The following is a 25617-nucleotide window of genomic DNA, read 5'->3' as shown; positions in this document are numbered from 1 at the left end:
AAATGGAATGATAATTAAGGGATTCATTTCAACAAATAAATGTGGTTGTCACTCACAAAACTTTGCATTGTTGCCAAAGTAGCCTTTTGGAGTATATAATGTTGTGAAAAATGATTTTAAAGAGAGAGTTCACCCGAAAATGAAAATTCTGTCATTATTTCCTCACCCTCATGTAGTTCAAAAGCTGTTTGTTGTTGCTTTTCCAATGGAACACAAGAGTACATTTTTTCCCATACATCAACAGTTCATAGTGACAAAAAATACCATAAAAGTAGTTCATATTAAATATTTCAAATCATGTTTGTGAAAAGTGGAAATCTTCCCCTCCACTGAAGTTCGCATTTGTTTTTAACTTCAAAAAAAATATTTAAACAGCCTTAAAACAAGATACTACAGAGCCCTTAGAGAACAGGGAAATAGTTTTGCATGTCCTCACAATAAATTTACCATGGTTTTACTACAGTAACCATATTTTAACCATGATAGAGTGAAATCATAGTAATAATACAGGAAAATGAAAACTATTGTAATAAATTCATAATTTTGTGGTTTATTTTGTCTCACTACAAATACCTTAGTTTGGTTACTACAGTATTGCTATAACCACCATGTTACTACAGTCACTGTTACTACAGTATTACAATAGTAATGCTATAACCACCAAGCTACTACAATCACGGTTACTACAGTATTACTATAGTAAAACTACAACCACAAAGTTACTACAGTCATGGTTACTACAGTATTACTATAGTAAAACTACAACCACCATGTTACTACAATCACTGTTACTACAGTATTACTATAGTAAAACTACAACCACAAAGTTACTACAATCACGGTTACTACAGTATTACAATAGTAATGCTACAACCACCATGTTACTACAATCACGGTTACTACAGTATTACAATATTAATACTGCAACCACAATGTTACTACAATCACGGTTACTACAGTATTACAATAGTAATACTACAACCACCAAGTTACTACAATCACGGTTACTACAATATTACCATAGTAATACTACAACCACAAAGTTACTACAATCACAGTTATTACAGTATTACTATAGTAAAACTACAACCACAAAGTTACTACTATCACGGTTACTACAGTATTACAATAGTAATACTACAACCACCAAGTTACTACAATCACGGTTACTACAATATTACCATAGTAATACTACAACCACAAAGTTACTACAATCACAGTTATTACAGTATTACTATAGTAAAACTACAACCACCAAGTTACTACAATCACGGTTACTACAATATTACCATAGTAATACTACAACCACAAAGTTACTACAATCACAGTTATTACAGTATTACTATAGTAAAACTACAACCACAAAGTTACTACAATCACGGTTACTACAGTATTACAATAGTAATACTACAACCACAAAGTTACTACAATCACAGTTATTACAGTATTACTATAGTAAAACTACAACCACAAACTTACTGCAAGCACTGTTACTACAGTATTACAATATTAATACTGCAACCACAATGTTACTACAATCACGGTTACTACAGTATTACAATAGTAATACTACAACCACCAAGTTACTACAATCACGGTTACTACAATATTACCATAGTAATACTACAACCACAAAGTTACTACAATCACGGTTACTACAGTATTACAATAGTAATACTACAACCACCAAGTTACTACAATCATGGTTACTACAGTATTACTATAGTAAAACTACAACCACAAAGTTACTACAGTCACGGTTACTACAGTATTACAATAGTAATGCTACAACCACCAAGTTACTACAATCACAGTTACTACAGTATTACTATAGTAAAGCTACAACCACCAAGTTACTACAGTCACAGTTACTACAGTATTACTATAGTAAAACTACAACCACCATGTTACTACAATCACGGTTACTACAGTATTACTATAGTAAAACTACAACCACAAAGTTACTACAGTCACGGTTACTACAGTATTACAATAGTAATACTACAACCACCATGTTACTACAATCACAGTTACTACAGTATTACTATAGTAAAACCATGATACATTTATTCTGAGGGACTGCAAAACTATAAACTAGTAACTATGTAGTAACCTTGTTTTTTTCAGAAATCATGGTTTTAAAACTGTATACTGTATCCATATAGTAATCATGTTTTTACTGTAAATTAGCCATGGTTAATCTTGTGGTTACTATGGTTTAACTGCAAATACCAAATTAAGCTATTTATAGTAAAACCATAATAACCACAAAGTTATGAATTGTATTATTATAGTTTTGTTTTTCCTGTATTATTGCTTTGGTTTCACTACGAATATTATGGTTAAAATATGGTTACTATAGTAAAGCCATGGTAAATTTTATTGTGAGGGAATACAAAACTATTTCAGAAAAATAAATTCCTGCCTCGTCCTTTAAGGGGCTCCAAAAGATACATCAACTAGAGATGCAGAATTGCATGAAATATTAAGGCTTGTTTTGAAAGAATATATCTTAAATGTTTAAGTTGTTTTTTATAAATAAGTTTAATTTTTTAAATAGTTTTTTATTCTTGTTTTGTTGCATAAAACTCTCTGAATTTCGTTTTTTACAAAAAGAATAAGCAATTCAAGATAAGTTCTCTCTGCTCTCGACTGTCACTTTTCAAGTATGTTTGTTTTAAGGATGTGACACATTTTTACTGGAAAACAAGACAGAAATAGATCTTAGGAAAATGATGGTTTGTAGTGTTGTAAGAGTTTTGGTCATTGGATCCAGAGGAGAAATTTAACAGAAACATTTTTTGATTATTAAACAGTTCAAAAGTTTAAACACGTGTGCATTACATTCGGTTACTACACCGCTGAGAAACAATGCCGTTTTGGTGTCAATGGCAGTATTTTTAATCTGACAGCCGTGGTCACTATGAACTGTTGTATGGAAAAGATATACTGTATATGAACATTCTTAAAATGTTCTGTGTTATCACTTTACAATATGGTTCCATTTGTTAACATTAGTTAATGCATTAGGTATCATGAACAAACAATTAACAGTATATTGTATTTTGTTCAGCATTTATTAATCTTGGTTAAAGTATTGTTCATTTTTATTTCATGTTAACAAATGGAACCTTATCATAAACATAAAGTGTTGCCATTTCTACTTCTGTGTTCATGAACAAATAGCATGCAGATTTGCTGAGTAAATAATGAGAGAATTTTCATTTTTGTGTGAACTACTCATTTAAGATAACAGCCCAACTGTGCATTGAATAAAAGCTGATTTTCTCGTCTCGTCAGGTTCGGAGCTCATGCCTAAAGCTCTCTCCACAAGGATAGTTGGAGGAATCTGGTGGTTTTTCACTCTCATTATTATTTCATCATACACGGCAAACCTCGCAGCCTTTCTGACCGTAGAGAGGATGGAGTCGCCCATCGATTCTGCTGATGATCTAGCAAAACAAACCAAGATCCTGTATGGTGTGGTGGAGGACGGCGCCACCATGACTTTCTTTAAGGTACTGCAGGTGGAGTCTGTTCACAGAGTGAAATTTACCTGATAAACTGTTAAAAATCTGTTAGATCTATATTTCACTTCACTTCACTTTTATTGTCACACAGCCATATACACAAGTGCAATAGTGGGTGAAAGCCTTGGGTGCAATTCCGAGCAACATAGCAGTCGTGACAGTGATGAGACATATACCAAATTACAATAAACATCAGATTTACACATCACAATTTACACATCTAATATACACATAATTACACACAACACAATATACAAATAATAATATACAATATACAGTATACAATACACACGATATAGAATACACATTGCACAATATAAATAGTATATATTGTATATATAAAATATACATTAGGTTGGATTGTACAGTATTGACATTCAGGCTGTCGGTTGATAGTCAGTTGCCAGTGTGTTGTTAAGAGAGATTATAATTTATGACAGTCCAGAGTGAGATAATAAGATCAATAAAGTGCAGTGCTGATGTATTTTGATCGTGAGAGATCAAGAGTTCAGAAGTCTGATTGCTTGGGGGAAGGAGCTATCATGGAGTCGGCTGGTGCGGGTCCTGATGCTGCGATACCGCCTACCTGATGGTAGCAGTGAGAACAGCCCATGGCTCGGGTGCCTGGAGTCTCTGATGATCCTCCGAGCTTTTTTCACACACCGCCTGGTATATACGTGTGTCCTGGAGGGAGGGAAGCTCACCTCCGATGATGTGTCTGGCAGTTCGCACCACCCTTTGCAGTGCTTTGCGGTTGTGGGCGGTGCTATTGCCCTACCGGGCGGAGATACAGCCAGTCAGGATGCTCTCTACAGTGCAGGTGTAGAACCGTGTGAGGATGTGGAGGTTCATTCCAAACTTCCTCAGCCGTCTCAGGAAGAAGAGGCGCTGATGAGCCTTCTTCACAACGACTTCATTGTGGATGGACCATGTGAGTTCCTCAGTGATGTGGACACCCAGGAACTTGAAGCTGCTGACTCGCTCCACTGATGGTGATGGGACTGTGTTCTCTGTCTTTTCTTCTGAAGTCCACCACAAGCTCCTTTGTCTTACTGACGTTGAGGGAGAGGTTGTGCTCCTGACACCAGTGTGTCAGAGTCTGCACCTCCTCTCTGTAGGCTGTTTCATCATTGTCAGTGATCAGACCTACCACCGTCGTGTCATCAGCAAACTTAATGTTGGCATTGGAGCTATGTGTTGCCACACAGTCATGTGTGTACAGGGAATACAGTAGTGGGCTGAGAACACAGCCCTGCGGGGCTCCAGTGTTGAGGGTCAGTGATGAGGAGATGTTGCTGCCTATTCTAACCACCTGGCGTCTGCTTGACAGGAAGTCCAGGATCCAGCTGCACAGCGAGCTGTTTAAGCCCAGAGCCCGGAGTTTCTCATCTAGCTTGGAGGGCACTATGGTGTTGAATGCTGAGCTGTAGTCTACAAACAGCATTCTCACATAAGTGTTCTTTTTTTCCAGGTGGGAGAGAGCAGTGTGTATTGTAGATGCAATGGCATCATCAGTGGAGCGGTTGTTGCGGTAAGCAAACTGCAATGGGTCTAGTGATGGAGTGGCAAGCACAGAGCAGATGTAATCTCTGATTAGTCTCTCAAAGCATTTGCTGATGATGGGGGTCATAGCAACAGGACGCCAGTCATTTAAGCAAGTTATTTTGGATTGCTTTGGAACAGGCACAATGGTGGATGTTTTAAAGCATGTGGGGACTACAGACAAGGAGAGGGAAAGGTTGAAAATGTCTGTAAAAACACCAGCCAGTGGGTTCGCGCACGCTCTGATGACGTGGCCCAGAATACCGTCTGGGCCCGCGGCTTTACGGATATTCACCCAACGGAAGGATCAGGTTACATCCGCTACAGAGACGGAGAGTGAACTAACCTCTGTAGCTTCGGCCGTGAGAGCTCTCTCCGCGAGGGCGGTGTTATTTCCCTCGAAACGAGCATAAAAATATTTAGCTCATCTGGGAGAGAGGCAGCAGTGTTCACGGCGGAGTTTTTATTCCCTTTAAAGTCTGTGATGATATTAATTCCCTGCCACATGCTTCTAGAGTTGGTGGTGTTAAACTGTCCTTCAGTCTTGTCCCTGTACTGGCGTTTGGCTGCTCTGATAGTTTTGCGGAGTGCATAACTGGCTTGTTTATGCTCCTCTGCATTCCCGGAATTAAAAGCGGAGGTCCGCGCATCAAGTGCAGCGCAAACATCGCTATTTATCCATGGCTTCAGGTTGGGGTAGATCCGTATTGTTTTGGTCGGAACAACATCCTCTACACACTTTCTGTTGAAACACATTGTATTGTATTGTATAATGAATTTTTATGTATTTCAGTGATCTTATTTGTCTTTAATTTCTTTTTACTGAGCTGTATATTTTTTTTATTATTAATATTAATAATAACAACATGTTATTTGTTGTATTGCATCCCACCATACCTTGTTTATTTTGTTATGTTTGATCTTATTCGTATATTCTCTGTGGTAGAAAACGAAGATCTCGACGTATGATAAGATGTGGGAGTTTATGAACAGCCGTCGACAGTCAGTGATGGTGAAGAGCGTTGAGGAGGGTATCCATCGAGTGCTCACGTCAGATTACGCCTTCCTGATGGAGTCCACTGCCATCGAGTTCGTCACCCAGCGAAACTGTAACCTCACGCAGATCGGAGGACTCATCGACTCGAAGGCGTACGGCGTGGGAACGCCCATGGGTGAGAATATACACCTCAAATATCATGCTGTTTATTAGTGGTGTAATTGTGCTCCAGACATGAATGATCTCTCAAATCGTGTGTTGTTGAGGAGAGGTGTGCTGTTATTGTACTAATAGATCACACTGACCATTTACACCTGAAAAAAACCCCATAGACTTGTAGGAGGGACCCTAAGACACACACAATTTTAAATCCATCACAACAAAATGTATTTCACCATCAACACATCTGGACAGCCAGACACACAAGAGAGAGAGAGAGACACATCCCCATCCCATCATTATAAACCTGTCACCATGGCGATATTTCCTGATGTGATGGAGACCTGAATGAATTCACAGTACCTAAAGAAACACTGCACACGAGAACATTTATTATGTTTACTATGTTTAATGATAATCAGAAGAGAAGGGAGGAGGTTGTTGCAAGCCCTTTTGACATTTAATCATGTGCAGGTTATTTTAACTAGTAAAGATTTTCATTCTTGATACCAAAAGTGAAATCATTACTCATGGAAATACCATGATTGATATCAATAATGTAATTTCAACAAGGAAAAGCTGCAATTTTTCATATTTGTAGCTGCATTTTCACTGATAGAATTTCACAATGATCTGTCATTCACTCCTATTCAAAACGTAATTACAGATATTTATAATTAATTTTACTAGTACAGTTACTATTTCATATATCTGCAATACACTTCTTGCTAGTAAAAAAAAAGTATAATTTTTTATATCAATAGTTACATTGTTACTAGTGCAAATATCCATTCCTGATATCAACAACTGAATTACAACTAATAAAAATGATCATTTTTTTATATCAAAAGTGACATCATTACTTGCGGTAATACCTATCACTGATATCAAAAATGGAATTTCAGTAAGTAAAAAACATTTTTTATTTTTTTTGTAGCTACAGATTCACTAATAGATTTTCACAACGATCTTTCATTCAATTCTGTTCAAAACATACTGTAATTACAGATATTTATAATTAATTTTACTAGTGAAATTCCAATTTCATATATCTGCAATACACTTCTTACTAGTAAAAATTTTAATTTTTAATATCAATAATTACATTGTTACTAGTGCAAATGTTCACTCCTAAACTTAACAACTGAATTACAACTAGTAAAAATGCACATTTTTAAAATCTGTAATTCAGTTTTCACTAGTAAAAATTTTCATTCTTGATATCAAAAGTGATATTACTTGTGGAAATACCCTTTATTGATGTCAAAAATGTAATTTCAACAAGTAAAAGCCGTACATTTTTATATTTGTTGCTGCATTTTCACTAATAGAATTTCACAACGATCTTTCATTCACTCCTATTCAAAATGTAATGACAGATATCTTTAATTAATTTTACTAGTGAAATTCATATTTCAAATATCAGCTGTGCACTTCTTATTAGTAAAAATTTTCTTATTTCAATTATTACATTGTTACTAGTGCAAATGCCCACTCTTAAACTTAACAACTGAATTACAGCTAGTAAAAATACACATTTTGATATCGGTAGTTAGGTTTTCACTAGAAAAATAGTTCATTCTTGATTCAAAAATGACAATGTTACTCTTGGAAATACCCATTATTGATATAAAAAATTGGAAATTCAAGTAAAAGCCGTATTTTTTTATTTTTGTTGCTGCATTTTCACTAGTACAATTTCACAATGATCTGTCATTCATTTCTGTTCAAAACATAATTGCAGATATTTATAATTAATTTTACTAGTGCAATTACAATTTCATATATCTGCAATGCACTTCTTACTAGTAAAAATATTAAAAAATTTATATCAATAATTACATTGTTACAAGTGCACATGTCCACTCCTGAACTTAACAACTGAATAACAGCTAGTAAAAATGCACATTTTTAAAATCTGTAATTCGGTTTTCACTTGTAAAAATTTTCATTCTTGAAATCGAAAGTGATATTACTCATGGAAATACCCTTTATTGATGTCAAAAATGTAATTTCAACAAGTAAAAGCCGTAAATGTTCATATTTGTAGCTGCATTTTCACTAATAGAATTTCACAACAATCTTTCACTCACTTCTGTTCAAAACATACTGTAATTACAGATATTTATAATTAATTTTACTAGTGCAGTTACTATGTTATTTTTTTATATCAATAATTACATTGTTACAAGTGCAAATGTCCACTCCTGATCTCAACAACTGAATTACAACTAGTAAAAATGTAAATTTTTGATATCTGTAGTTAGGTTTTCACTAGTAAAAATGTTAATTCCTGATATCAAAAGTGATATAATTACTTGCCGAAATACTTATTATTTATATAAAAATGGAATTTCAGTAAGTAAAAGACATTTTATTTTTATTTTTGTGGCTACAGTTTCATTAATAGATGTTCACAATGACCTCTCATTCATTTCTGTTCAAAATGTAATTACAGATATATATATATAAGTAATTTTACTACTGAAATTCAGTTTCATATATCAGCCTATGTACTTCTTACTAGTAAAAACAATATATTTTTTAAATCAATTATTACATTGTTACTAGTGCAAAAAAAGTCCATTCCTGATATCAACAACTGAATCACAACTAGTAAAAATGCTCATTTTTGTTATCTATAATTTGGTTTCAACTATAGTGGCAATATTAATTTCAGATATCTGTAAAGTGATTGTAACTAGTAAGCCTTTTAAGATATCTTTAATTACTCTTTAATTTATTAATATCTGAAATTCATTTCCAGATATCTGAAATACCAAATCTAACATGTTTAAATAAGTTGACAGATATCAATAATATCAATATTTTTACTAGTAGAATTTCACAATGACCTGTCATTCACTCCTGTTCAGAATACAAGTACATATACAGGTGCATCTCAATAAATTAGAATGTCGTGGAAAAGTAGTTTAAGTCTTTGGTTCTTTTAATTGTGATGATTTTGGCTCACATTTAACAAAAACCCACCAATTCACTATCTCAAAAAAATAGAATATGGTGACATGCCAATCAGCTAATCAACTCAAAACACCTGCAAAGGTTTCCTGAGCCTTCAAAATGGTCTCTCAGTTTGGTTCACTAGGCTACACAATCATGGGGAAGACTGCTGATCTGACAGTTGTCCAGAAGACAATCATTGACACCCTTCACAAGGAGGGTAAGCCACAAACATTCATTGCCAAAGAAGCTGGCTGTTCACAGAGTGCTGTATCCAAGCATGTTAACAGAAAGTTGAGTGGAAGGAAAAAGTGTGGAAGAAAAAGATGCACAACCAACCGAGAGAACCGCAGCCTTATGATTGTCAAGCAAAATCGATTCAAGAATTTGGGTGAACTTCACAAGGAATGGACTGAGGCTGGGGTCAAGGCATCAAGAGCCACCACACACAGACGTGTCAAGGAATTTGGCTACAGTTGTCGTATTCCTCTTGTTAAGCCACTCCTGAACCACAGACAACGTCAGAGGCGTCTTACCTGGGCTAAGGAGAAGAAGAACTGGACTGTTGCCCAGTGGTCCAAAGTCCTCTTTTCAGATGAGAGCAAGTTTTGTATTTCATTTGGAAACCAAGGTCCTAGAGTCTGGAGGAAGGGTGGAGAAGCTCATAGCCCAAGTTGCTTGAAGTCCAGTGCTAAGTTTCCACAGTCTGTGATGATTTGGGGTGCAATGTCATCTGCTGGTGTTGGTCCATTGTGTTTTTTGAAAACCAAAGTCACTGCACCCGTTTACCAAGACATTTTGGAGCACTTCATGCTTCCTTCTGCTGACCAGCTTTTTAAAGATGCTGATTTCATTTTCCAGCAGGATTTGGCACCTGCCCACACTGCCAAAAGCACCAAAAGTTGGTTAAATGACCATGGTGTTGGTGTGCTTGACTGGCCAGCAAACTCACCAGACCTGAACCCCATAGAGAATCTATGGGGTATTGTCAAGAGGAAAATGAGAAACAAGAGACCAAAAAATGCAGATGAGCTGAAGGCCACTGTCAAAGAAACCTGGGCTTCCATACCACCTCAGCAGTGCCACAAACTGATCACCTCCATGCCACACCGAATTGAGGCAGTAATTAAAGCAAAAGGAGCCCCTACCAAGTATTGAGTACATATACAGTAAATGAACATACTCTCCAGAAGGCCAACAATTCACTAAAAATGTTTTTTTTATTGGTCTTATGATGTATTCTAATTTTTTGAGATAGTGAATTGGTGGGTTTTTGTTAAATGTGAGCCAAAATCATCACAATTAAAAGAACCAAAGACTTAAACTACTTCAGTCTGTGTGCATTGAATTTATTTAATACACGAGTTTCACAATTTGAGTTGAATTACTGAAATAAATGAACTTTTCCACGACATTCTAATTTATTGAGATGCACCTGTATCTATAATTAACTTCTTACTAGTTGAAATTCCAATTTCACATACAGTACTAGAAATGTACTTCATACTAGTAAAAATTATCTTTTTTTTCTACGTGTAAATTTATTTCCACATATAATAATTGAAGAGAAATTAAAGATATCATAAAAGGCTTTCTTGTTACAATCAAATATGCAGTCAAAACCAACAACTGAATTACAAAGTCAAAAGGCTTCAAGCTATTTTTTTTTTTTAATGTAGACACCACGTTTCCTCTGAATCTGTGGTTGAGCCAAAACCATCTGTCCAAAAGTGGCTGATTTCACTCATAACTGTACTTGGACTACATTAGTGTAGTTACTGCGTTTGGCCTTTGCACGACAGCATTGTTTCAGCACACAGGTTGATTGACACCTTCACTGTTGTCCAGGATGCATCAGGACAAATTAGCATTGTACACTACAAATGTGATGTGGTCACAAGTGATCCGATCACAAAACGTTTTTGATCTAGTTTACACCTGTATTTAGTGCTGAACACTTGTGACCGTATCACAGAGAGGACCAGGGGTAAACAGGGCCCTTCGTGATTCTTTCATAAGTTCACTTCGGTCACATAAAGCTCTGATGACTAGAACAGCGATGATCTGTTTGTTAATATGTGAGCTTTTTTGACAAGAAAGAGAGATAAAGGGTTTAAAAGCGTTAATATCTAAAAGGAGTTGTGTGTGGGTGGAGAAATTAAGAAGGGAAATATTTATCCATCTCTATCTCCTCAAATCCTCTCGCTTGGCTTTTCTTCCTCTATGTGGCTGTTTGTTATTTCTGTTGCTCATCTGTGTAATCCTGTTAACTGCGCACGATTCAGATGCGTAAAACACGCTCTAAAATTCACAATTTGTGTTCGCTGATTAACAGGCGTTGAATCACATCTCCCCAGACTCTGTCTGACAGACGAGCGTTTGCTGTTTGGGATTCAAGTGTCTTTGATCTGACGGTCTCCCACTGCGGTTTGTGCATTCAGCATGCTCGCGGGACGGGGGTTTAAATCTGACTCACCGCTGTTAATTCTGCGGGACACTGCACGGTTTCACTGGAGGACAAAATAAATCTTCCTGGAATAACATCAATGCTTTTTTAATGTAAAACATCTTGTGCAATGATGTTTAAAGATGTAAAAGAACAGACTCTGTATCTATGAATATGTATCAGTGATTTTTTTAAATTGTTCTTTCCAGGCCTGGAGAACTCATGGAAGCTGACAGGAATATTCCGGTTCAGCATTTTATATCATAATGTTGATTACCACTGAAAAATATTACTCAGTTGTCACTCAGTTTTTGCTAGGCACTTATAATGGAAGTAATTTGGATAACATAGTTATCATTATAATAAACACAGTTTCAAAGTATAGCCGTGAGACTCAAACATTATATGTGCTGACATACAGTTGTGCTCAAAAGTTTGCATACCCTGGCAGAAATTGTGAAATTTTGGCATTGATTTTGAAAATATGACTTATCATGCAAAAAAACTGTTTTTTATTTAAGGATAGTGATCATATGAAGACATTTATTATCACATAGTTGTTTGGCTCCTTTTTAAATCATAATGATAACAGAAATCACCCAAATGGCCCTGATCAAAAGTTTACACACCCTTGAATGTTTGGCCTTGTTACAGACACACAAGGTGACACACACAGGTTTAAATGGCAATTAAAGGTTAATTTCCCACACCTGTGTCTTTTTAAATTGCAATTAGTGTCTGTGTATAAATAGTTAATGAGTTTGTTAGCTCTCACGTGGATGCACTGAGCAGACTAGATACTGAGCCATGGGGAGCAGAAAAGAAATGTCAAAAGACCTGCGTAACAAGGTAATGGAACTATATAAAGATGGAAAAGGATATAAAAAGATATCCAAAGCCTTGAAAATGCCAGTCAGTACTGTTCAATCACTTATTAAGAAGTGGAAAATTCGGGGATCTCTTGATAACAAGCCAAGGTCAGGTAGACCAAGAAAGATTTCAGCCACAACTGCCAGAAGAATTGTTCAGGATACAAAGAAAAACCCACAGGTAACCTCAGGAGAAATACAGGCTGCTCTGGAAAAAGATGGTGTGGTTGTTTCAAGGAACACAATACGACGATACTTGCACAAAAATGAGCTGCATGGTCGAGTTGCCAGAAAGAAGCCTTTACTGCACCAATGCCACAAAAAAGCCCGGTTACAATATGCCCGACAACAACTTGACACGTCTCACAGCTTCTAGCACACTGTAAGGCTGCCAAGGATGCCGCGGCCCCTCGCGCTGTGGACCCTGGAGGGGAGCGTGTGAGGCCGACGGATGCAGCTCATGCCTGGGCCATGCCATGGACACTACCCCGCCCTTCACGAGCCCCGTCTCACCGCGAGGATGCCAGATCTCCCCCCCAGCGGACACTTTATTATCCCCGTTTATGGACATTATTTTTATTATTATTTCCAATAAATGTCTCTCCGAGGCTTGACGCCACACCCACTGTGTCTGTCTCTTGCTCACCCTGCCACAATACGTTGAATCAACATTTATCATTTAACCCCCACTATTACCCCTCCCCCTCCCCAATCACCAATCCCACCCTGACCCCCAACGAACACCCTTGTGGTCACATATAATACACACACACACACACACACACACACAAATAATATAATCATACATAATTAAAACTAATCTTCTCTCTCCACAGCCCCTCCCCAAGAGTCCCCCAAAAACTCTAAATAATTGCCCCATTTTCTATCAAACAAATCCCAAAACTCCAGCCTTCTATATGACACCTCCTCGAAAGCTGCCACCCTCCCCATCTCCGCACACCACTCCGGAAATGAGGGCGCTCAATCCAACTTCCATCCCCTTACAATAACACTAGTCAGAACCCAATTTTTTTATGTGTTTATCCCCATATTGATGACCGCCCCAAAATACAGAATCTGGGGCAAAGTAAAATTTGAGTGCCCAAAACATCACACATACAAAACTCTGAACCTTCAACCAAAACATAAACATATAATTATAAAATAAACACAAAACGAAAGTAAAGCGGCAGCCCCTCATGGATGACTGCCGCATAAACAAAACACAACGTAAATAGTCCAGGCCTGATCCTCTCTTGTCCTTCACTATCGTCACTCCTCCTTTTATCCTCCCGAAGCTCCTCCGTGAGACACGAGGCTGGTGTGGCACGCAGGTGATGCTCATAAGCAATCGTGCCAGTGGCCTCACTCCGTTCCCATGGCTCTCGGCCCCGCCCTGCTTGCCACATACCCCCATCGCCCCTCGCAGGCCGGAGGGTACCCTCGAGACTGCGCTCTACTCCCCCAGGGGGCCTGTCACAGCGGCTGCAGAACCTGGGGATAAGGACAGATGAGGTGAGAGAAAAGAAGAGACCGAGGGGAGAGAAAAAATAAGTCTTGGTTCGTTTCCCGGACACACTGCTGCTCGGTCCACCACCAGCTGAGAGGCCCTCACTCGCGGTGCCATGCGATGGTACTGGACGCTCCTCGGTGGACGGCTCGATACTCCGCCTCCTGGCAGCCGGCGATGGCTCCTCCGTTACGGCACCCGGCAGTGAGCTCCCCGTTCCATCGGTCTGCCTGCTCCTCCCAAATCATGGTGTATGGCAGCAGGTCTGGTCTCCGGCGAACGGCGGCAACCCCTCCGTCCTCTCATGGACGGCAGCCGCCCCTCCTCGACCCAGGAGCACGGCAGCGATCTCTCCATCCTACCTGTCATTCAATCGCTCCAGCACCACCACCTAGGGCAGCCACTGACGGTCGCCGCTCCTTCGTGCTGCCTGACCTCCTCAGCAGCGAGTGCTCTCCAACAGCGTGTCCCTCCTTCCGTCCCAGGTTTTGGCACCAGTGTAACAAGGTTAGTAGTTCAGGGAAGAAGGAGGCGGGAACCGGCGAACGTTCAAACATACTTTAATTATAAAATAAACACAAAACGAAAGTAAAGCGGCAGCCCCTCATGGACGACTGCTACATAAACAAAACACAACGTAAATAGTCCAGGCCTGGTCCTCTCTCGTCCTTCACTATCATCACTACTCCTTTTATCCTCCCGGAGCTCCTCCGTGAGACACGAAGCCGGTGCGGCACGCAGGTGATGCTCATTAGCAATCGCGCCAGCAGCCTCGCTCCGTTCCCACGGCTCTCGGCCCCGCCCTGCTTGCCACAATGGAGCTTTATATGGAGTTAGGATGAAAATAAGGTGCATTTCAAACTGTTCTGAGACCAGTGCAGACAGACAGCACACTGAAGGTTAAGTCATTCACTAAATAGGGAGCAAGGGAGCATCCTATAACTCTCTATGCAGTTAAGTGCATTCACTCTTAAAATCTGATCAAATGTTCAGTTTCAGGCTGCAGATGATGTTTGGATCACTCAACATGTTTGACAGACATGGGACAATGATAATCAGTACATAGATTCAGAATTTATAATGTATCATTTTATTTTAACATGGTTGGCAGTGATTGGATGATGCTGGACATTACTTTGAATCAGAATCAATTACTCAGCTTTATAGAAAATCAGCTGAAATGTTTATAACATCTCAAAAACATGAATAACCAACACTCCTGAACACATAATTAACAATTTGATAAAAATAAAAAAAATCTTGACTTTCTATAGCTTGGTATTACTTATAATTGCACAACTAAGTCACGCTGTCCACATGTGGACGTACATTTTTCGGAAAACTATTATTAGCTGTTTTTTAGGTGCTACTAGTTACAAATCAAAAAGGGAAATGGAAAATGCACACAGCAGTCACGCTCGAGTCTCAGGAGGATATTATTACCATGGTTTCACAACGAATATCAAGGTTAAAATATGGTTCTTATTATAGTAAAACCAGGGTAAATTTTATTGCAAGGGCACGCAAAACTATTTCAGTAAAAAAAAATCCTGCCATGTCCTCTAAGGGGCTCCGTATGAAAGTGCCGTGAGTTGAAAAAACACCAGGAACCAGGAATTCTTCCTGGTGTTCCTTTTGTGAAAAACTGTGTAAAACATCTAATTTTTTCATTAGATTTTTACTCTGTTGGACTTCCTACATTAACCATTTTCAATCTACCATTTAAGCCATTTCTGTGCAAATACATACAGTAAATATCAAGACGGATATCGAATATACCATCAGAAGGGTGAAAATGCTCGTTCGAATACTCCTGGAAAACACAGTTTCCATGTGAATGATTGAGTTGTAATTGTGCTGCAGTCCTGCGGATCCCCCATCATGTCTTTCACCTCCTGTTGTTGTAATCTGGTCTCCCTCCCGCAGGCTCTCCGTACCGAGACAAGATCACCATCGCCATCCTGCAGCTCCAGGAGGAGGGGAAGCTGCACATGATGAAGGAGAAGTGGTGGAGAGGAAACGGCTGTCCGGAGGAGGAGAGTAAAGAGGCCAGCGCGCTCGGCGTGCAGAACATCGGAGGGATCTTCATCGTTCTCGCCGCCGGTCTGGTGCTGTCCGTGTTCGTCGCTGTCGGGGAGGTGCTGTACAAATCCAAACAGAACGCTCAGATAGAGAAGGTACCAGTCGACACACAAACATATCATATACACAGTCACTGGAGTTTCATGCCATAGCTGTTACTATATCGTGTTAGATATCGTAATACCACCAATTCTTTAATGTTCGTTTAATGGTGTTCAATTCCACTTTTATTTGTATTTCCATGGTCATGAAAAGCCTGGAAATATCAGTGTTTTTTTTAATTGTTCTTTCCAGGCCTGGAGAACGCATGAAAATTAATAACGTCAGAAATTAACATATTTTTCTAGTTTTTCTGTGCTATTAAATATTTCATATACAACATAACTTGCTGATTTGTCAGGAAACACTGCAAAAAAAAAAAAATAATAATAATTCTTACTGTGTATTTTGTCTTATTTGTGGGTAAAAAATATCTAAACATGCTTAAAACAAGAATAAATGACATATGATATTAAGTCTTGTTTTCAGGGAAATCTGACCAGATTTGGTGGTGTTTATTTGCCAATGCGGGCTACGAAAAATAAACTTGTTTTCCCTTTTGTTATAATAATTTGCTATTCGCATTGTTATAAGCATAAATGTTACTAGACTGTAGAAAAAAATTGTTGGTTTAATTTAATTAAATTAAATTTGTGGAATTTGGTTCCCACAATGGAAATGAGGTTCTTCGATATGAAATTAAAATGTGGCTCTACTCAATTCATTTAGGTTTTCGCTATACACAAAGTATTTGAGTTAACCCAACTTAAATTTGGTTTGTTCAAATAACTCTATTGAGCCTTGCAGCTTATTGCTATCTAGCAACAAACACATTAGCATATTATAAATCAATCTTTTTGTACTGTATAGCAAGAATGGTGCTGCTGAGAGTTTACAGATCCTCAATCAGTCATTATAATGATGATCCGCAGTATTTGCTTCATCATTAAAGCAATACACACTGATTCTTCAGTAGTAATGTACCGTACACAACTTCAACCTAACCATTAGCTCCACTCTTCTCCACAATGATTACCTCCAAAAAAATTCAACATGACAGAACATTAAAAACTAACAAGTCTCCTACTTGTTTCATTTGCGTAGAATAAAATAACACTTAAAATAACGGCAAATACATTTAAACTCAGTTTTTTACATTTAATCGTAGAAAACATTCCCTGTCTTAGGTCAGTTAGGATCACTATTTTATTTTAAGAATGTGAAATGTTGGGGCCTGGGTACGCTGGCTACCACCCCTGGAGTTCGCTAGTTCGCGAGTTCAAATCCAGGGCGTGCTGAATGACTCCAGCCAGGTCTCCTAAGCAACCAAATTGGCCCAGTTGCTAGGGAGGGTATAGTAACCTCCTCGTGGTCACTATAATGTGGTTCGTTCTCGGTGGGGCGCATGGTGAGTTGAGCATGGTTGCCGCGGTTGATGGCGTGAAGCCTCCACACGCGTTATGTCTCCATGGCAACGCGCTCAACAAGCCACGTGATAAGATGCGCGGGTTGACAGTCTCAGACACGGAGGCAACTGAGATTTGTCCTCCGCCACCGAGGTGAATCACTATGCAACCACGAGGACTTAAAAAAAGAGAATTGGGCATTCCAAATTGGGAGAAAAAGAAAAAAAAAAAAATTTTGAAATGTCAGAATAATAGTAGAGAGAATGATTTATTTCAGCTTTTATTTCTTTCATCACATTCCCAGTGGGTCAGAAGTTTACATACACTTTGTTAGTATTTGGTAGCATTGCCTTTAAATTGTTTAACTTGGGTCAAATGTTTTGGGGATCCTTCCACAAGCTTCTCACAATAAGTTGCTGGAATTTTGTCCCATTCCTCCAGACAGAACTGGTGTAACTGAGTCAGGTTTGTAGGCCTCCTCGGATTGAGGTCAGGGCTTTGTGATGGACACTACAATACCTGACTTTGTTGTCCTTAAGCCATTTTGACACAACTTTGGAGGTATGCTTGGGGTCATTGTCCATTTGGAAAACCCATTTGCGACTGAGCTTTAACTTCCTGTCTGATGTCTTGAGATGTTGCTTCAATATATCCACATAATATTCCGTCCTCATGATGCCATCTATTTTGTGAAGTGCACCAGTCCCTCCTGCAGCAAAGCACCCCCACAACATGATGCTGCCACCCCCATGCTTCACGGTTGGGATGGTGTTCTTCAGCTTGCAAGCCTCACCCTTTCAGGTTATGCCGATATAGGACTCGTTTTACTGTGGATATAGATACTTGTTTACCTGTTTCCTCCAGCATATTCACAAGGTCCTTTACTGTTGTTCTGGGATTGATTTGCACTTTTCACACCAAACTACGTTCATCTCTAGGAGACAGATTGCGTCTCCTTCCTGAGCGGTATGATGGCTGTGTGGTCCCATGGTGTTTATACTTGCGTACTATTGTTTGTACAGATGAACGTGGTACCTTCAGGTGTTTGGAAATTGCTCCCAAGGATGAACCAGACTTGTGGAGGTCCACAATTGTTTTTCTGAGGTCTTGTCTGATTTCTTTTGATTTTCCCATGATGTCAAGCAAAGAGACACTGAGTTTGAAGGTAGGCCTTAAAATACATCCACAGGTACACCTCCAATTCAGTACACCTCCTATCAGAAGCTAACTGGCTAATTGCCTAAAGGCTTGACATCATTTTCTGGAATTTTCCAAGCTGCTTAAAGGCACAGTTAACTTAGTGTATGTAAACTTCTGACCCACTGGAATTGTGATATAGTCAATTAAAAGTGAAACAATCTGTCTGTAAACAATTGTCGGATAAATTACTCGTGTCATGCACAAAGTAGATCTCGCCAAAACTATAGTTTGCTAATATTAAATCTGTGGAGTTGTTAAAAAATTTGTTTTAATGACTTCAACATAAGTGTATGTAAATGTCTGACTTCAACTGTAAGTAAAGACCAAATGCTAAAGAATTGTGTTGCATTAGCTCATTTTAAGCAGTAAAAATCACACTGAGTAAACACAAAGTCTGAATCCATTTGAACATTTCATAGAAATATGATCATATCACATTTTGATGACTGTGTTGAATATCACTTGGACTTTAAGCAATATAATTTTGTATTTCCTGTAGCGTTCATTCTGCAGCGCGATGGTTGAGGAGCTCCGAGTGTCTTTAAAATGCCAACGGCGACGGAAACAGAAACCGCAGCCGCCCGCCATTGTCAAAACAGAGGAGGTGATTAACATGCATACCTTTAACGACAGGAGACTCCCGGGAAAAGAGACGATGGCATAAAACGCCCACTAGGGCGGCGCTAGAGAGGCCAGGACAATAATGCCTCGAAATCCCGCTGGACTCCTGTAATGCTCGTCCAAACGACGGACACAAACATGTTTCCTGTGGAAATCCGGATATGCGAGCGAGTCAGAAACACATCTGTCACAGAGCAGCAGCAGTTTATTGGCTGATTTCTTGAGTCCCAAACAACAGAGATGTGTGCAGCGAATTTCACACGCACACATGAAACATTTGTCTCTCTGACCTGCTGTACGTTCAACATGATGAAACATCACACAACAAGTCATGTTTTCATGTTACGTTACTGCTCAGTTTTTTTGGTCAAAGACATGTAGGATGCATTGTTCTGTAATACAGGAAGTAAATGTTTGAAATGTTTTTTAAAGCTAACATCATTCAAGAGAAATGATCATATTCTGTCTGTATTGCTGTCTTCAAGTTCTCCTGGTAAACTCATACTATTTTTCCCATTCATTTTCAGCGATTTCCATGGTAACAGCGACTTCTCTGATTGGTTGATCTCTCCTCAGGATTGTGGGTAGTGTAGTTCTGCAACATGAATTTGGTAATAAAACAATTTCTGAAAAAAAGGTGAAATAATATATATGATCAATTATTATGTAATTATGACCAATAAGAATTTGATATTGCAAAGATATTTTTAATTGACCCCCCCCCCCACACACACACACACACAAAATTAAATTAAATTAAATAAAACCCCAAGTATAATAAGTAATTACCAGTGTTGGGTGTGTTATAATGACTAAGTAAGTAGTTACTGTAATTGAATTACTTTAAAGTCAAAAAGTAACCGGGGTCTGGGTATCTCAGCGAGTATTGACGCAGACTATCACACCTGGAGTCACGAGTTCGAATCCAGGGTGTGCTGAGTGACTCCAGCCAGGTCTCCTAAGCAACCAAATTGGCCCGGTTGCTAGGGAGGGTAGAGTCACATGGGGTAACCTCCTCGTGGTTGCTATAATGTGGTTTTCGCTCTCGGTGGGGGCGTGTGGTGAGTTGTGCGTGGATGCCGCGGAGAATAGCGTGAAGCCTCCACACGCGCTACGTCTCCACGGTAACGTGCTCAACAAGCTACGTGATAAGATGCGCGGTTTGACGGTCTCAGACGCGGAGGCAACTGAGATCCGTCCTCCGCCACCCGGATTGAGTCACTATGCCACCACGAGGACTTAGAGCGCATTGGGAATTCCAAATTGGGGAGAAAAGGGGAGGGAAAAAAATAAAATAAAATTAGTGTATCACAATTTAAATTATTTGAATAATTTGTAGGTTACACATATTTCTAAAATAATATTTTTGTAAAATACATTTAAAACTTGAAATGTGTTCACATGTTCATGTTTCTGTGACTGCTGAAGGGAAAACAAAGATGAACAAGGTGAAAATATAGCTATTATTTTATTTATTTTGTTGAGCATTTTGAATTTGAGCGGTAAAAACAACTCCGCAAAATTGTTTTGGAAAGTAACGAAAGTAAGTAAAATAATTGGTCGTGTGATTACTTTTTCAACTTAGTAATCAGTAAAGGAATCTGATAAAAAAAATTAAGAAAAGTAATTTGTAACTTATAGTGGATTATTATTGAGTTACTAGTAATTACGACATTGCGGTGACATTCATAGGTGCTCATCTCGTACATTTACTGTAATAATTCCGACATGACTGTTGACTTGAAGGCAGCAATAGAAAACATGAAATAATGTTCCTCAGTTGTATGTTGTTAGTTTAAACTGTGTGAATTTTCATGTTGCGGCCGATATGAACATTTTATGTCATTATCAACAACTCAAGCCAAAGTTCTGTCATTTAGATAAACTTCAACTTTTCTAGAAAGCCTTTCTACTAGCGGCCATTCAGTCTCTCACAGCCAACTCAACTTTCTTTGTCATTCAACGGAGATTTATAACTAGAAAAAAAAGCTGTATTTGTACAGACAAATTTTGTAGTAAATCTTTATATTGGTGTGTCTCGAGCTAATGTTGGTTAAACAGGCAGTCAGACAGTACCGCGCATTAGATGCCCAAGATTTATCAAACATCTCTAGAAATCATCTTTATATTGTTTTTACAAGCATATTTTCTGTTTCTGTGTGCTAATCTTTGTGTTCTATCTGAGGGTGGGATGCTCCTGTATAATAATGTACCAAGCAAACGCAAAATCCAAACCGTGTTTAATATACAGGGACTTCTGGAAAAGAAGCACGATCAAACAGCATCGGGTGGAGAACTGTTCAAAGCTCAACTTGTAATAAAGAGAGATTATACTGTGTACAACTTGCAGTGTTATATTATATTTCATGTTTGAATGAGTGTGCAAGTTGTTTAGTGTTTATGGTTGTTTATGGCAGTGTATAAATGCTTTGGTCGCATATTAGATATTCTACATCAACTGGACCGTTTCTGTTACTTAAAGTCAACATGAAAACGTGTTCACAACACATTTTACTTCAGTAATGTGACGTATTTCGGAGTGAAACTCAATGTTCAGTGAGAGAGCAATGTATGGCGGAACTTCGTTTTCCCCATGAGGAATTGTTTACATGCTGTAAAGTGTCTCTATATGACCATCAATCTGCGCATTTTATCACGTGGCTTGTTGAGCGCGTTATCGCGGAGACGTAGCTCGTGTGGAAGCTTCACGCTATTCTCCGCGGCATCCACGCACAACTCACCACGCGCTCCACTGAGAGCGAGAACCACATTACAGCGACCACGAGGAGGTTACCCCATGTAACCCTACCCTCCCTAGCAACCAGGCCAGTTTGGTTGCTTAGGAGGAGACCTGGCTGGAGTCACTCAGCACACCCTGGATTCGAACTCGTGACTCCGCTGCGGTATTCAGCGTCTTTACTCGCTGAGATACCCATGCCCCTCTTCCATAGACTTTTAATAAAATCCTTCATAAAAGGGTTGTGCGCCCTGAACCAAACCAACCACCTCTGAGGTGAATCACAACATCACAAACTTTGTTTTGAGGCAAAAAAGTATTTGAAAATTGGACATAAAGACAAAGATACAAGGATGTGTACTTACATGAGGGCACAGACTACAATCCCATCATGCATTGCGAATGATGTCATTAAATTAAAAAAAAAAAACGATGGTCCGAATATATAAAGCTAATGATTAAAAAAAGAAATAAAATAAAACAATTGATTTTAGGTTGTTGATTATAAGTATAGAAACAATATATTTTACGTTTATTACAAAATATCCCCATATGTACAAATATATAAGTAGTTTAAGGGTGAAGGGAGACTGACTGGATTACATCATTCACAGTGCATCATGGGAGTGAGCGGTCGCTCCGAGACACGTTTCGCGGGTTTCGATGAACGTGGCTCTCTGATTGGTGGATATTTCTGTGCTGTATCATGGGTAATGTAGTTGTTTACTATAAACACGATTTTTAAACAATGAAGTTGAGATAACACAGACGTATGGCTTCAACGAATGCATATACCATCGATGAACAATTTCGGAGATCATGGTAGGTCTGTCTATAAAGTTTTATAAGTTATCATTGAAAATCAATTCGTCTATGGGATAAATGAATGGGATTTTTACTTCAGGAACCAGACTGTTGCGTTCTATTAGACATAAACTTGTCATTCCAGGGGGCACATGAGGGCTCAAAGTTGAATCATCCATTGATCCGCACTCAGACCTCAAGATGTTTTAGTCTTATTGGAGACATTTGTCCACTAAAACTTCTAAGCGTTTCAGTTCAATAATTTTAAGGAAGGATATCTGACATACAAATAGAAATCCGCACCAGCAATCTCTATAATATAATAACAGAAACAAATCCTTTACGAGTCATAAGTGTCAGCGATTGGTCCATTTTGACTAGCGCTGAGAAAAGCAACATGTGTCATGTGATATCGCGGGCTGACCGATTTTTTAAAAAATGTTTTATCTCTGTTTAACTGAAGACACACACACACACACACACACACAAAATCAACTAAAACTCGTTTTCCACCTTATGCTCAGTTTAAAAAATAAAATAAAAAGAAGGCAATTGGGATAAGACTTTCCACCTTGCAGGGTGCTGCTTATAAACTGAACAATTTAGTTAGTTAAGTAATTATTTACTGGACAAAATCGGTGGATCATTCGAAAATATACTTTTCTATTTTATTTACTTTTTTTTTTATTTATATGACGTATCATACAAAAGTTGACTATTACAGTTAAGAAAAATAAATGAAAGTTATTTTAAACAAGAAGTGTGCATTTTCTGTTGCTGATCCAAAAGATAATCAACCAAAATCTGCATTGATTTTTTTTCTTTCCCCGTCACTTTTTTTTATTTATTTTTTATTTAAAATCAATTATTACAATATAAAAGTTAAATAATGCAAGCAAAGTAGTACAACTTTTTTTTTTTTTCAATTTATTAGTAGGTAAATGCACAAGACACGTTGCACGTGGTCAGCTGATGTTGCGTCACATGACATGAATGTTGTCACATGACCGGCCGTAACACACACACACACACACACACACACACACACACACACACACACACACACACACAGAGTAGTATTGAACCGCGAGCGCCGGTGAAACGGATCCGTTCACACACAGACACTGAAAACAGATTAAAGTGTGTCTGGCTGTGTTAGTGTCTGTGTGAGTGTGTCCGTCTGTCTGTGTGTGTGTGGGTGAGAGTGTCCGTCCGTCTGTGTGTGTGTGTGTCCGTCTGTGTGTGTGTGTCCGTCTGTGTGTGTGTCTGTGTGTGTCTCTGTGAGTGAGTGTCCGTCTGTCTGTGTGTGTGTGAGTGAGTGTCCGTCTGTGTGAGTGAGTGTGTCTGTGAGTGTGAATGTGTCTGTCTGTGTGCGTGGGTGTGTATGAGTGTGTGTGTGCGTGAGTGTGTCTGTGAGTGTGTATGAGTGTGTGTGTGCATGAGTGTGTGTTTGTGTGAGAGTAATTTAGTGTAACTGCATTGAATCAAAAATGAAGTAAAATGTAAATGTCAATAAGTAAAATTATCCTTTTTTTATTTGTTTAATTTTTGACTACAATTTTATTTGAATTAAAATGTAAAATAAATAAATGTTGCTGCATTTTCTACATCATAAATGTATGCATACATACAAGCTGACAGCGTATGTTTTTTTTTTTCTACCCACTATTCGAGTAATGTTAGGTGCATAAACATGAAGAAAATGTTATTGGACTTTTTAATTCGATTTAAATTATTTGTAGATTTTAGAAAGCTGAATGAAACTGTAAAAAATACAGTATATATATATATATATATATATATATATGTATATATATAATTCGACATATTACACTTTTTTTCTGTTTTAGATAACATGCGGCACGCCAGTCTATTATTGTGAGATGATGGTGCGTAACACGAAAACGAACTGTGATTGGTAGTTAACATGCCTCAGACGTCTCCAACACATGCAAACAGATGATTCTCAGCGCCGTCGCGCTAATTAGCCAACTGGGAAAATGTATGCTAATAATTTAAAAATACAAAATATCAGCCAATTTATCAGTCTCGGCCATTTATCGGTCGACCACTATTACTTTTATATGTTAAGATATATACACATTGTTATTATTAACTTATGGTTAATTAAAACTTTTATATTACTAGAAAACTAACTGGTATATTTTAATATTTTATCCAGCACATCTGTCTGTCTCGTGTATGATGTGTTTTTGGAGCGGCCCTTGTCCACACTGAGACAGCACAAGAGTTTGTCGTGTCAATCAACCGTCTGGTGTGGTACGTCTATCCAGCGGTGGAGTGGCAGAAAGAGGCGGAGTCTGTTCATTTCAGTGAGAAGCTGATTAGTCCAAAGTTCCACCGTTATGCTAATGAGGTTGACGCCCTTCTCTGGTGCTCTGACCCTCTGGGTCAGCACTATTATCGAACTACTGCTAAAAATTTGCTTCTTTCAAAACTCAAGTCCTATTTAAGTACAGTGTTTTACATTGCTGGATTTAGTATCGGTTCAGCCCTCACAGATGTGCTCGTCCATAGACATTCAGTCTAATTTTCAGTTCAAGCATCACCCTCATTGTTTCATCGAATATTTCGGCCTCTGAGTGGACTACAAGCTCAATCTTGGTGTCATTAGAAAGCTGAGATTCTCCCCTTTGCGACGATACACGTTAGCTTTCATTTGATATGTGACTTTGTCTATTTAAGTGCTATTT

The 25617-nt window shown here is 38.4% G+C and overlaps 2 protein-coding genes across 3 annotated transcripts in view; both read left to right on the top strand.

Annotated features, from left to right (window-relative positions):
- The window catches only part of LOC127436426 (glutamate receptor ionotropic, kainate 2-like), a 91744-nt gene extending 72337 nt beyond the window's left edge, over nucleotides 1-19407 (top strand). For both annotated transcript variants that reach the window (XM_051690550.1, XM_051690549.1), the window contains 4 exons: nucleotides 3301-3518; nucleotides 6019-6244; nucleotides 15941-16191; nucleotides 19241-19407. In XM_051690550.1, the coding sequence (XP_051546510.1) occupies nucleotides 3301-3518; nucleotides 6019-6244; nucleotides 15941-16191; nucleotides 19241-19405 (860 nt within the window). In that variant the 3' untranslated portion in view covers nucleotides 19406-19407. The remainder of the gene's footprint in view (nucleotides 1-3300; nucleotides 3519-6018; nucleotides 6245-15940; nucleotides 16192-19240) is intronic.
- Nucleotides 19408-22704: 3297 nt separating this feature from the next.
- The window catches only part of LOC127436451 (mitochondrial inner membrane protease ATP23 homolog), a 30444-nt gene continuing 27531 nt past the window's right edge, over nucleotides 22705-25617 (top strand). The window contains exon 1 of the mRNA XM_051690617.1: nucleotides 22705-22809. Within this exon, the coding sequence (XP_051546577.1) occupies nucleotides 22720-22809 (90 nt within the window). The 5' untranslated portion in view covers nucleotides 22705-22719. The remainder of the gene's footprint in view (nucleotides 22810-25617) is intronic.

The sequence above is a fragment of the Myxocyprinus asiaticus genome, chromosome 47 (genome assembly GCF_019703515.2).
Source record: "Myxocyprinus asiaticus isolate MX2 ecotype Aquarium Trade chromosome 47, UBuf_Myxa_2, whole genome shotgun sequence".
In the NCBI taxonomy this organism is placed as follows: Eukaryota; Metazoa; Chordata; class Actinopteri; order Cypriniformes; family Catostomidae; genus Myxocyprinus; species Myxocyprinus asiaticus.
The sequence above is the reverse complement of the archived record's forward strand: the minus strand, read 5'-3'. Positions and strand labels throughout refer to the sequence as shown.